The following is a 14,019-nucleotide window of genomic DNA, read 5'->3' on the forward strand; positions in this document are numbered from 1 at the left end:
AAAGGCCGAGGGACTTGAGGCTGTTTTCGTTACAGAGAAGAAGGTTTGAGAGGTGACTTAATAGAGACGTATAATATAATCAGAGGGTTAGAGAGGGTGGACAGTGACAGCTTTTTTCCTCAGATTGTGTTGGCTAGCATGAGGGGACATAGCTTTAAATTGAGGGATGATAGATATAGGATAGATATCACAGGTAGTTTCTTTACTCAGAGAGCTTTAAAGGCATGGAGCTCCGTGCTTGCAACAGTCGTAGACTCGTCAACTTTAAGGGCATTTAAATGGCAATTGGTAAACATATGGATGAAAATGGAATAGTGTAGGTTAGGTGGGCTTCAGATTGGTTTTACAGGTTTGTGCAACATCGAGGGCCGAAGGGCCTATACTGCTCTAAGTCCACACCAACCCTCTGAAGAGGGTCCCACCCAAACCCATTCCCCTACAGTATTGCTCTACATTTCCCCTGACTAATGCACCCAGTCTATAAATCCCTGAACCCCAAGGACAATTTAGGATTGCCAATTCACCTAACCCACAGGAAACCCACGCAGACATGGGAGAATGTGCAAACTCCACACAGACAGTCACCAGAGGCTGGAATCGAACCTGGGTCCCTGGCGATGTGAGGCAACAGTGCTAACCACTGAGCCACCATGCTGCCCACAGAGGACAGTAGCTGTGCAGTGTTTTCTGAAATCACCTCTGAATGAACTGGCTCTATTTTCTTATTCTGAACTTCTCCACCAGAGGAAGTAGTTTCTCTCCATGTATCCTTTCAAAGCTTTTCATCGATTTAAACACATCAATAAAACCTCAATGGGCTTGAGATCAAAGCAGATCTCATAGCTACAACTGGAATCTCACTTCCAGTTCTCTGTAAGATGAATTTCAATATTCTACTTGCCTTACCGAAATTATTTTCTCTCCCTGCCCAGCAGCTTCCACTAAAGCTCTTTAGTCACAGTCAACTCCATCGCCACAATTTTACCAATTTAATAATTTTATCAATGTCCATTTGCAAATTTCGGCCTTTCACGTGTCACTTCACATGTCATTTAGAGTTATAGAGATAATACAGCTCGGAAATAGACCCCTCGGTCCAACTCATCCGTGCCAAAAACCTAATCTGGCCATTTGCCAGTACTTAACCCATATCCCTCATTCCTGATGAAGGGCTTTTGCCCGAAACATCGATATTCCTGCTCCTCAGAAGCTGCTGACTTGCTGTGCTTTTTCAGCACCACTCTAATCTTGACTCTGATCTCCAGCATCTGCAGTCCTCACTTTCGCCATATCCCTCTAAACTCTTCCTATTCATATCCCCATCCAGATGCCTTTTAAATGCTGCAATTGTACCAGCCTCCACCACTTCCTCTGGCAGCTCATTCCAGACACGCCCCATTCTCTGTGTGAAAAAGTTGCCCCTTAGGTCCCTTTTAAATTTTCCCCCTCTCATCCTAAACTATGCCCTCTCGTTCTGGACTCTCCCACCCCAAGGAAAAGACTTTGTCGATATACCCTATTCATGTCCCTCATGATTTTATAAATATCTATAAGGTCACCCCTCAGCCTCTGACGCTCCAGAGAAAACTGCCCCAGACCATTCAGCCTCTCCCTGTTGCTCAAACCCTCCAACCCTGGCAACATCCCTGCACATCTTTTCTGAACCCTTTCAAGTTTCACAACACCTTTCTGATACGAAGAAGACCAGAATTGCACACAATATTCCAAAAGTGGCCTAACCAATGTCCTGTGAAGCTGCAACATGACCTCCCAACACATTTGAGCTGAAAATGTGTTGCTGAAAAAGCGCAGCAGGTCAGGCAGCATCCAAGGAGCTGGGACTCTCCTACTCCTTGGATGCTGCCTGACCTGCTGCGCTTTTCCAGCAACACATTTTCAGCTCTTATCTCCAGCATTTGCAGTCTTCACTTCCTCCCGACACATTTGGCAGACTTAAATGTACAACTCTATTGTTGCATTCAAGCTTTTCGTAAAGCTGCGACACACATCTTACCTATTCGTGTGTGTTTGCCCCGAACCTGAGCCACTCTCTCCCCAGTGTCGGATGCTGATGTCAATCAGTGTGGACCCCACCAGGTATAGCAGAACATTGCCCCTTTAAGGAGGGAGGTGGCAGTCTCCTTTACCAAGATGGCGGCCCGGAGTAGCCGCTGCCTTTGACCGTGTGTAGGAGCTGCCTGCGGCCCCAGCGCCGCCCATGGCGGTCAGCAACTGCATTTGGCGCTGGCTCCAAGCCCGGGGCTTGCGGGGAGCACAGGCCCCGGACCCGATTTTCCGCTATATGGGCAAAGGGCGCAGGAAGAGCCGCGTGTTCGTCTGGGGGTTCGCCCACACCGGGGCCCTGGGCCTCCCGCACTTGGTGCTCGGCCGCGGTGGAGGCCAGAAACCCCGGCAGTTCCAACTGAGGCCGCGCGGAGTGGAGCTGGAGCAGAGGGTGCGGGCCGGGGGCCAGCAAGAAATCTGGATGGACAGGAGGAGGCATTGTCAGATAGGAGTGACTGAGAGTGGGGTGAGGGGCCGGGGGGAAGAGGTGAGGGTTAGGGGATGGAGGGTGTGGGGGTGGAGTGTGAGGGGAGGGGCTGGGGTAGGAGGGTGAGGTGGGGGATAGGATGGGGGTGGTGGATTGGAGTTGGGGTTGGTTTAGCAGTGTGGAGGTAGGATGGAGGGGGAGAGTGATTGAGGTAGCATGGTGGGGTGGGAATGTGGGCTGCAGGGTGGGAGCTGAATGGGATAGGAAGGGGCAGGGGTTAGGAGTGGAAGGGTGGGACATCAGGGAGGAGGGTGGGGGTAGGATACCAGGTGGGTTATGATGGTGGGTTGGGGAGAGGATGGGATCTGGAGGGTGCAGATGGTGGTGATAGGATGTGGGGGGAGTGGGAATCTGAGTAAGGATTACTGGTGGGGAATGGAGGTTGGGGTGATGAGAGCATGGCATGGGGATGAGGGGAACGATGCTGAGAGTGAGAGAAGTTTGGGGAACTGGAGGTATGGATAAGGGAATGTATAAATGGGATGAGTATGGGGACAGTATTGGTCAGGTGGGGTGGAGGGCAAAATCGGGGCAGTGGCAAGAAAGTTGGACACGATAGGAAGGTGGAATGGGGGAAAGGTGGGAAATGAGGGACTCTGGGTATGTGAGAGGATGAGGGCAAGGCAGTAGACTGGAGAGAATGGAAAGTGGAGAAGATGCTGAATGGGGAGGTAAGATTTTAGTGGGAGGAGGGCGATGTAGAGTATGCTATTAGAAGATGGTGATTCTACTAAATGCATTTTCAGCAATGGAAACATCATGCTAGATTTATTTCTGATCAGTCTATTTCCAGATTTATTACAATTCTTCAGCAGTTGGGACTTGAAATGGGTCCTTTGGTTACAGAAGAAGGGACACCTTAGCACAAGAGTACTGGAAACTGGGTTCTCTGTAGTCTTTTAAGAAGTAATTTAGCTGGTGTTCTGTAGGCTGTGATGTGAAATGTGATTAGGTAGTTAAAGAAAAAGTTCACGTTCACCAGTCTGTTGTGTAATGAAAGACAACACTTCAAATAAAAGTAAAATATTTTGGAAACAGGAGGTCTGAAATAGAAGCAGAAAGTGCTGAAGAGTTCAGAGTACTGTTTCTGTCTTCACAGATGATGCCAGACCTGCTGAGTTTCTCCAGCATTTTGTCTCTATTACTTCAGATTATTTCTAGCATTTGCTTGGTAAGAACATGTAAGGAGTGCTGTTAACAACTTGCACCGTGCAGTCTACTGCTTCCTTGGAAGCAGGATGATATGGTGGTACTTTGGTATGTTTTATCCTGTTCGGACTTCTGAAATGGGAAAATCCTTCCAAGCAAAACTGAGGTTTATTGTCAAACATTACTTTTGCTAGCAAGCCATGAACATCGACCGAACTACATATGTTGTACAAATAATCAGAATCTTGCTTTGAATGGTTCTCTATCACAATGAAGATTGGCTTTTAATTCTGAGAAAATAAATATGCAGCACTGACTGCATACTAGCTGCCTACTTCCTTTCAGTTTTTGCTCTTTCTTTTGAGCCTAGGTTAATGGACATGGCTTGCAATGATCTGGCCTTGCCTTCCTTTGATCAAGAAATGTTTTTGGCATGTAAACCTCAATCAACCACAATTAGCCCTTCAGTTATTAGATTAGATTCCTTACAGTGTGGAAACAGGCCCTTCGGCCCAACAAGTCCACACCGATCCTCTGAAGAGTAACCCACCCAGACCCATTTCCCTCTGAGTAACTCTATGGGCAATTTAGTATGGCCCTGATCTGCACACCTTTGGACTATGTGGGGAGAATGTGCACATGGGGAGAATGTGCAAACTCCACACAGACAGTTGCCCACAGCTGGAATTGAACCCAGGTCCCTGGTGCTGTGAGGCTATAGTGCTAACCACTGAGCCACCATGCCCCACATTGGGCAATTCATTCCTCATATCAAAACATTATTCTGTAATCTCTGAAAACTAAGGATGGTTGAGCTGCTCGAGCCGAATCAAATGACCTTCAGCGGTGTGTCCTTTGACTTTGTGAGGCAAGCAAACTCTTTAGTGTCTCACACCTGTCTGGGCATCCACAGCTGGATTATTGGATTGAAAAACATTTTGTTGCTCCATGTATGAAAGACTGTCGGTCGTGACCATACTCCGTGTCACGTGATAATTCCCCTAGGTGTGGACATCTTCAAAGCCACTCCATCCACATTTTACAGACTGATTGATTTTAAACCTTTTTCTCAAATAAAGAACATACTCTCGGTCAATTGGAAACTCCTCCAACCTCAAATTATTAATTGGCCATCCCATCCTCATCTCCAAACTGATAGCTTCACTTGTTAAAAACATGGCATTGGTAAGAGAGAACTGATTTTAATCTCTTTTTCTCTTAAACACATGAGGGAATGGGGAAAGTGGGGGTAAGATGAAGAGGAGAAATGACAGGCAAGTGGAGAAGTTGAGAATGAGGTGGGAGTGTGGGGAAGGTTTAGGGAAGAGGGCTGGAACATGTGGGAGAGGTTAGTATACCTGTTCAACCAACAACGCTGCTAAATAACTGGTCAGTGATGTCTGTCGTTGGACTGGCTATGGAGCCAGGAAATTGTTTTTAAATATAATGTGCCATTAGTTATTGAAAAATAGGTTTTTGAAACCATTCCAAGACACAGATGTTCATGATGTTCATGTGTTGTTTTAACAGATCTCATCTGCAGCCTGTGGCTATGGGTTCACTTTATTGGCTTCACAAACCCATGACATTACCAAGGTCTGGGGAATGGGCTTGAACAAAGATTCCCAGATTGGATTTCACCGGAGTCGGGCAGACAGGAGTGAGTTGCAGTGACCTTGAAATGGCAAATGTTCTATGTTTAGTATTTACATTAATTCCATTGAAGATTTGTGTTTGTGTGTGGGTATTGATGACCTCGAACATGCAGCACAAGAGCGGGACATTCAGATTGACGTGAACCTCCTCAGCCTGACTTTATGTCCTGTCAGCTTATCCTTAAATTCCTTTCTCTTGTGAGTTTATTAAGGTTTCCCCTTAAATATACTTATTTGTTTCAGCAGAATAAGTTTTACATTCTAACCACTTTGAGATAGAAGATTTCCCTGAAATCCATATTACCGGCACTTTTTCTGATCTGGATCAAAAGTGGCTGCCTTCCTATGAGCTAATGAATACTCCCCAGCAAGATATAGTCACTGTAAAATTCAGAAAACAACACACCCAGCTCTGAGCAAAGTAGCAGTCCAATCAATCTTCTAGAACATTCCCTATGATGTATGAAGAACAATGCACTCATGTAGACAGCAGACTGAGCAAATGACCCTTTCCTTTGTGGTCTAATTAGAGTCTTAATGCAATATTGACTAGCTACATCATGTGCATCAAAGTCTAACTCGTTCACGATCTCAGTCAAACTGACTATAGTGGGTTCACTCTTGTCCCTTTTTATTCCTTTATGTGTGCATTGAGTAAGGGATCTCAAGGACTGAGCACACCTGTAACTGGTCTGTACAGATGTACTATTAATGGAAATGTGAATGTGAGCTCCTTGGCAACTAACCATGTTCCTGCTCATATCCCAATATATTGGGCAGAGAATAATGGTTCAATAATTTCACCGATTGTTCCAGATTATGGATGATCATGTCATTAGAATACCAATCCCTGCTACAGTACTTCCAGTAATTCCCTTTATAAAGAGTAACCAATGAGAGAATTAATCCTTAAACCCTAGAGCCTAAGTTCTTATCAGGAATTCTATGACAGTGTGTAAGACCAGTCTGTGTGAATGTTTGAGCCATGGACTCTATGTTGTGTGGCAAAAGTATTTTGAGTAAATCGGAACTAAGACTTTCAAATGCAAGAATGCTCCATAAGCCCATATTGTTCCTGTGCTGTTATGAATCCTGTTTCAGCGAAGGGCTATGAATTTGTCTTGGAACCATCGCCAGTGCCGTTACCTCTGGAGAGGCCTCAGGAAACCCGTGTAATCCAGGTGTCATGTGGGAGAGCACATTCGCTACTGCTGACTGATAATGAGGGAGGTCTGTATCTTCTTTCTTTCCTTCTTCAACTGATTTCACCTGTATTCTCTTTGTTTAACAGGCCTCCTGCTTTCCATCATTCACCCCTAGCCTGTGACTAGTTGTTTTTATTTAAAAGGTTGCAATTTTGCCAATCTGTGGAGGAATAATCCTTGTGTAAATGATCTGAAGGTGGTACAACCTGAGCCTGAGCCTGTTCAAATAGCTTTCAAGGGGCAGTAGAGGTCAGTTTAGTTTTTGTTTAATGCCACTGTGAACAGGAGAGGAAGCACAGGGAAAGATTGCAGCCCGTGAAGCTTGTCCGAAATTGTGACTCCAGTGATGACCTAACCAATCAGCAACCGCTTTTCGTGCTGTATTAAAATGGTGTCTCTTTTTAAGATTCGAGTCCTGGTCCTAAAGTGTGAGATGAAAAGCTTCAACTGTTTGTCTGTGTTTGGATTGTTTACTTTATGTACTACCAACCAATTACATTTAAATTTCTCTCCATCCTCATTTACCCTTTCAAGAAGTCATCAAACACTTTATCCAGGCCAGTTATGGAATTGCACACAGCAGGAGGCCATTCAGTCTATTATGCCTGTAACAGTTCTTTGAAAGAGTTGTCTAATTAGGCCCATTTTCTACTTTTTTTTCCCAAAGCCTTGTAATTTTTCTCCTGTTCTCTGTGTAAATTCCAAATGAATTTGCTTCCACTACCCTGTCAGACATCACATTTAAACAACGCTGCAATAAAATAAATACTTCTGTCACCTCTAGTTCTTTTGGCAGTTATCATAAATCTCTGTTCTCTGACTACGGATCTGTCACCAGTGGAAATAGTTCTTCCTTATTCTGTCAGATGAATGTGCAAGCCTCTTTCAAATCTCCCTTTAACCTTCTCAGCTCCAAAGATAGAAACTTTTGGTTTTTGGTGTTTGCATTTCACTTGAACTCCTTCACTCTTGGTGCCACATTAGTAATTTTCTTGTGTGTTTTGTGAACGGTCTTGACATTCTTCCTACAGTGCCCCGAATTGTGTCACCAGCCTCTAATTTAAAAACAATGACCATTGTTTCTTTGCTTTTGTTCCATTAGTCTATTTATAAAACCAGATCTCCCATATATTCCACCATAGCTTTCTCAACTCATTCTGCTGCCTTCAAAAAATTGTGTATGTATTGTTGGATGTTTCTCTGTTCTAGCATTCCCTTTAAAATTCATTTACATTGTCTCTCATAGTTTTTCTGACCAAAATACACAACTTTACATTCTGTACATTAAATTTAATTTCCTGTGTATTTGTGTATTTCACCAATCTGTCCATATCCATCTGAAATCTCTTACTATCCTCATTATTGTTATGTTTCCAAGTATTGGAGTGAGGCTCACAAGCCTGTTGTTTGTTCCAATCCATGATTAGTTTTTGTATTGCATTATCTGTTTCCCATCCATGCTACTCTTTTGTAAGTTTCACAAAGATTTTGTCAGTCACTTCCTTATAAGACCATGGGAAATAGGAATAGGAGCATGTTGTTCAGATCTTTGAGCCTGCTGTGCCATTCCAATCAGATCCTGTCTGACCCAACATTCCTCACGTCCACATTCCTGCCTTTTCTCCGTAACCCATGATTCCCGTATTGATCGGTCTTTTGATCGCAGCCTCAAATATACACAAGGACTCCATTCCTACAGCTTTCTGTGGCAGGGTGTTCCAAAGAATCTCAACCATCTGAGAAAAGAAATTCATCCTCATCTCAGTCTTAAATTAGCAGTCCTCAATTCTGAGACTATGCACTCTGCTCCTAGATGCTCCTGTATTTACCTGGTCAAGTCAAACAAAGAACAAAGAAAATTGCAGCACAGGAACAGGCCCTTCGGCCCTCCAAGCCTGTGCTGATCCTGTTCCTCTATCTAAACCTGTCACCTATTTTCCAAGGATCTGTATCATTCCCTGCCCATTCATGTATCTGTCTAGATACTTCTTAAATGATGCTATCATGTCTGCCTCTACCACCTCCGCTGGCAACGTGTTCCAGATCCCTCTGCATAATGAACTTTCTACACATATCTCCCTTAAACTTTTCCCCTCTCATGTTGAACTTGCGACCCCTAGTAATTGAGTCCCCCACTCAGGGGAAAAAGCTTCTTGCTGTCCACCCTGTCTATACCTCTCATGATTTTCTAGACCTCAATCAGGTGCCCCCTCAACCTCCATGTTTCTAATGAAAATAATCCTAATCTACTCAACCTCTTTTCATAGCTTACACCCTCCACACTAGGCAACATCTTGGTGAACCTCCTCTGCACCCTTTCCAAAGAATCCATATCCTTCTGGTAATGTGGTGACCAGAACTGTATACAGCATTCCAAATGTGGCCGAACCAAAGTCCTATACAACTGTAACATGACCTGCCAAATCTTGTACCCAGTGCCCAGTTTGATGAAGAAAAGCATGCCATATGCCACCTTCACCACTCTATTGGCCTGTGTTGCCACCTTCATGGTAAAATCAACCTGAACTGCCAGATCTCTCTGTACATCAATTTTCCCTAGGGCTTTTCCACTTACCGTTTAGTTCGCTCTTAATTGGATCTTCCAAAATGCATCACCTCACATTTGCCTGGATTAAACTCCATCTGTCATTTCTCCGCCAACTCTCCAATCTATCTATATTCTGCTGCATTCTCTGACAATCCTTTCACTGTCTGCTACTCCATCAATCTAAGTGTCATCTGCAAATTTGCTAATCAGACCACCTATACCTTCCTCCAAATCATTTATGTATATCACAGACAACAGTGGTCCTAGCACGGATCCCTATGGAGCACCACTGGTCATAGATCTCCATTTTGAGATACTCCCTTCTACTACTACTACTACTACTACTCTCTCTCTCTCTCTCTCTCTCTCTCTCGTTGCCCAGCTAGTTTTCTATCCATCTAGCTAGTACACCTTGGACCCCAAGCGATTTCCCTTTCTCCATCAGCCTACTACGGGGAACCTTATCAAACGCCTTACTGAAATCCTTGTATATGATATCTCCAGCCCTCACCTCATCAATCAACTCTGATACTCAAAGAATTCTATTAAGTTGGTAAGACATGACCTTCCCTGAACAAAACCATGCTCCCTATCACTGATAAGGCCATTTTCTTTCAAATGCAAATAGATACTATCCCTCAGTATCTTTTCCAGCAGCTTCCCTACCACTGATGTCAGGCTCACTGGTCTATAATTACCTGGATTATCCTTACTACCCTTCTTAAACAAGGGGACAACATTAGCAATTTAAGTCCCTTAAGAATCCTTACGTTTCAATGAGATCACCTCTTATTTTTAAATCTTTGAGTAGAGTCCCAACCTGTTAAGCCTTTGCTCGTAAGCCAATCCATCCAAACCAGAGATCATCCTAATGACCCTTCTCTAAACTGCCTCCAATGAATTAATCTTTTCATAAATAATGAAACAAACATTGCTCACAGTTCTGCAGATATAGTCTCATCAGCATCTTGTTCAACTGCTGTAAGACCTCTCTCCTTTTGTACTCCAACCCCCTTGAAATAAGGGCCAACATTCCATTAGCCTTCCTGATTACCTGCTGTACCTGTGTGCTAGGTTTCTGTGTTTCATGAACAAGTACCCCAAGTCCTTTTGTGTTGCTGCTTTCTATAGTTTGCCTCCATTTAAATCATTCTGTTCTTTTATCCACCCTTCCAAAATGAACAATTTCATGTCTTTGCAAATTATTTTCCATTTGCCAATATTTTGCCCATTTAGATAATCAACGTCTCTCCGTAAGCTATTTGTATGCCTCTCACAATCTGTCTTTCCATACATTTTTGGGTCGTCTGTAAATTTGGCTGATGTACGTTCACTTCCTTCCTGCAAGTCATTAATATGTATTATAAACAGTTGTGGTCCCAGCAGTCATCACTGTGGAACCCTACTGGTTACAGGTTGCCAACCTGAAAAAGAGTTCCTTCTCCCCACTCACTGCCATGAGCCAAATCTCTGTCCACGCCAATATGCTACATCCAATACTGTGGGCTCTCGTCTTAATATTTTGTGAGATATCTTGTCAAATGCTTTCTTGGAAGTCCAAATATGACACACCCATTGGTTCTACTACATCCACTTTGGTTGAGACTTGCTCAAGAAACTCTAATAAATTTGATATAATTTCCCTTTCATGAAGCCATTCTCTGCTTGAGCAGATTGTGGTTTTCCAAATGTGCTACGATCACCTCCCTAAGAATTGATCACAATGTTTTTCCAACAATAGATGTTAGGCTGATTTGCCTGCAGTTACCTGTTTTTTGCCCTTTCTGAATGAGTTTCACATTGGCAGTTTTCCAATCCTCTGGTTCTCCACCAGAATTCAAAGATTTTTAGAAAATTACAGCCAATGCATTTAGTATCTGTGGAGCTACCACTCTTCAGATCCTAGGATGCAGTCCATCAAGACCAGGAGACTTATCTGCCTTTAGCCCATTAGTTTGTCTAATACTACTTCCCAAATGATGGTGATGGTATTTAATTCAGCACCCATACCTTTTAATATTAATGGGATGTTCGAAGTATCTTCCACTGTAAAGGCTGACGCAAAATATCTGTTTAACTCCTCTGCCATTTCGTTGTTCCCCACAGCCATCTCCTCACGTTAATTTTCTAAGGGGCCTGTATTTACTTTGACTTCTCTCTTGCTCTTTATATATTAAAAGAAGCTCTTATTGTCAATTTTTATTTTCCTCGCTAATTTGTCCTCATCTATTTTCTTTGTCTTAATTATCTTTTAGTCCTCCTTTACTGGATTCTGAATTTATCCCAATCTTAATGGCTATCACTGACCTTTGCCTCTTTATATCATTTTTCTTTCAACTCCAAACTCTCCTTAACTTTTTTGGTTACCAATGGTTGGTTTGTTTTCTTAGAATTTTTCTTCCTTCGTGGAATGTACTTTTTTGCTGAGTCCCAGTGTTTGTGGTTTTGCGACAAAATTGTTTCAGAGCACGAACTCTGTAAGGGATGTATTTATTTATTTCAAATTATAACAGTGACCCTGACTCAGTTATGGGATTTTATAGTTCAACACTGAGTCGACTCTTCTAGCCAGGTGTGCACCAGTCTGGGTGCCTTTTGAATGTTTGGTCATTCACGAAGGTTAGGGGTGAAGGAGAAGAGCACTTTGGTAAGGGGGGGGGGAGCAGGGATGTGGGGGGGGGGGGGAAGTAGTGGAGAGAAGGAAAGTTGTAGGAATCAAGATGATGACAGAGCTAACAAAATGTGATGTCATGAGGAATTCAAATGTAAGAAATTTTAAAAGTTGTATTATTTAATAATATGATAGATGTAGGAGTAGAAGTGAACATTTCAGCCCTTCAAGTCTGCTGTCTCAATTCAGTGAGGCTCTGATGATCCTCAATTCCACTTTCCTGCTTTTTCCCCAAAATACCCCTTGATTCCCTAAACTGAAATAAAGAACTGCAGATGCTGGAAATCTAAAACCAAAACATAAATTGCTGTCGAAACTCAACAACTGTCACAGCATCTGCGGATAGAGAAATAGAGTTCATGTTTTGAGACCAGTGGCCTTTCTTTTGGCAGACTTGCTGAGTTCCTCCTGCAATTTGTTTTAGTTTATGACTTTTTTTATTGATTAAAAGTCTTTTTGCCTCAGCCTTGAACGTACTTAACAGCATTCTCTCCCCCACTCCCCCACCCCCATCACTCTGCAGTAAATGCCAAAGATTGGCTACCTTCTGAGAGAAAAAAATGATCCTTGTCTGTCTTAAAAGGATGACCTATTGGTCTGAGATTATATCCTCTGGTTCTAGGCTCTACCATGTCAAGCCCCTATGAATTTTATATATTTCAACAAGGTTTCCTCTCATTCTCCTAAACTTCAATGAATACAAGTCTGACCTACTCGGCCCCTCCTTATTGGGCAGTCCCTCCAGGTTGCCATTGTGAAAATGCCCTCTTTATCCCAACTCTCTGTTTTCTATTAATTAGCCAAACCTCTATCCACGCTGATACACAACCAGAACACCACAGGTTAGTATAGTGTGAATAGCCTTACATATGGTACCTTACGAAAACCATTTGGAAATCCACTGGTGGTCTTTATCTATCCTGAGTGTCACTTCCTCAAAGAAGCCTAATTTTGTCAGGCATGATTTCCCCATCATGAGGCCACGCAGACCCTATGTTTTATTAGATTTTATATTTATTTCTAATTGCTTTGCTATTGTATCCTTTACAATAGACTCTGGCACTTTGCCAATAACTGATGTTAAGCTAACGAGATTTTTTTTAAATTCCCTTCTCTTTTTGAATAAATATGGTACTGTGGGAGTTCTCCAGTCCTCCAGCATATCTCCTGAATCTGAAGATTGCTATCTCTGTAGTTACTTTCTTTAAAATCCCAGGATGCTATCCATCAGATCCATGGACTTATCAGCCTTTAGCCTCATTTGTTGCATTCGTGCTTTTTTCTCTGGTAGAACACAGCACCCCTCTTCTTTCCTTGTAATCTCCTCTTTAGAAATTGCATTTGTTAGCCCTGTCAAACATCAGTGCTTTCTGATGAAATTTTGGGAGCTTTGTTGGATTTGGTTTGTGTTTTTTCAGTTTTCAGTATGGGAAACAATGCCTATGGACAGTGTGGACGAAGCATCGTGGACAATGAGACTTATAGGTAAGCTGCCTTCTGGACCTTAATCAAATCAAAAATAAAACCTGACTGGGTAAGCAAGCAGGCAATCAAGTGAACCTAAATTAATTAGCAACAAATGGTGGAGAACAGAAGACTTCACAGAGGAGAGTATAAGGGAAGAGGTCCCTTTGAATGATAAATGCCCATCATAGATTCTCTGGGTAGTGCTAAAATGTACGTGGTATAGTTAAAAAGTCAGAAAAGTAAGCGGGGGGCAACTAATGTATATCTTGGATTTTGTTAAGGTGAACACAGTATCTTCTGCTTGGCAAGATATGAAATGTAAATTAGGAATTAATGGGGAGGTTAGGAACAATATTATATAGAGGATGGTTAGAATTGTAATTTTTCAGCATGATACGTTTGTGACTGTAAGCCCCTAAAGGAAATGAAATTGATTGCTAAAGAACATGGAAATGGACAAGAGGTTGGGAGTGAGATATTAAGGTGTACAGAGAATGAATTGGACAGTTGGATTTGACTGCCTGGGGTATTAAGGAGTTTGGGGGTTCAATTTGGCAGGAAAGCCTGACGAATAATGGAAGGGTGAGGTTGCGTGTGGAAATTGTAGAGTTTGTCGGTGTGACTGGGAATAGTGAGTGTTTGTTGAGGAAATATTGGTGGGAATAGGCTAGTGTGTGAGTACTTCAGTGGCAAGGAAAGTGGGAACGAAGTGGCTGTGTCATGTTTCTGGGAGTTGGTTGGGAAATGTCTTTAGGAGATAACTTTGGGGATTG

At 42.9% G+C, this 14,019-nt stretch overlaps 1 protein-coding gene across 6 annotated transcripts in view; it reads left to right on the forward strand.

Annotated features, from left to right (window-relative positions):
* The first annotated feature begins 2,139 nt into the window (after positions 1 to 2,139).
* The window catches only part of rcc1l (RCC1 like), a 65,084-nt gene continuing 53,204 nt past the window's right edge, over positions 2,140 to 14,019 (forward strand). For 4 of the 6 annotated variants that reach the window (XR_009646370.1, XR_009646369.1, XM_060848064.1 and 1 more), the window contains exons 1-4: positions 2,140 to 2,530; positions 5,231 to 5,360; positions 6,457 to 6,585; positions 13,198 to 13,264. Coding sequence is in view for 4 of the 6 variants with exons in the window: in XM_060848064.1 (XP_060704047.1) it covers positions 2,219 to 2,530; positions 5,231 to 5,360; positions 6,457 to 6,585; positions 13,198 to 13,264 (638 nt within the window). In the remaining 2 variants the exon portion in view is untranslated. Of the gene's footprint in view, positions 2,531 to 3,007; positions 3,223 to 5,230; positions 5,361 to 6,456; positions 6,586 to 13,197; positions 13,265 to 14,019 lie in introns of those variants that run through there. The other 2 variants (XM_060848063.1, XM_060848065.1) reach the window with 2 other exon arrangements.

This window comes from Hemiscyllium ocellatum, chromosome 31 (assembly GCF_020745735.1).
Source record: "Hemiscyllium ocellatum isolate sHemOce1 chromosome 31, sHemOce1.pat.X.cur, whole genome shotgun sequence".
In the NCBI taxonomy this organism is placed as follows: domain Eukaryota; kingdom Metazoa; phylum Chordata; class Chondrichthyes; order Orectolobiformes; family Hemiscylliidae; genus Hemiscyllium; species Hemiscyllium ocellatum.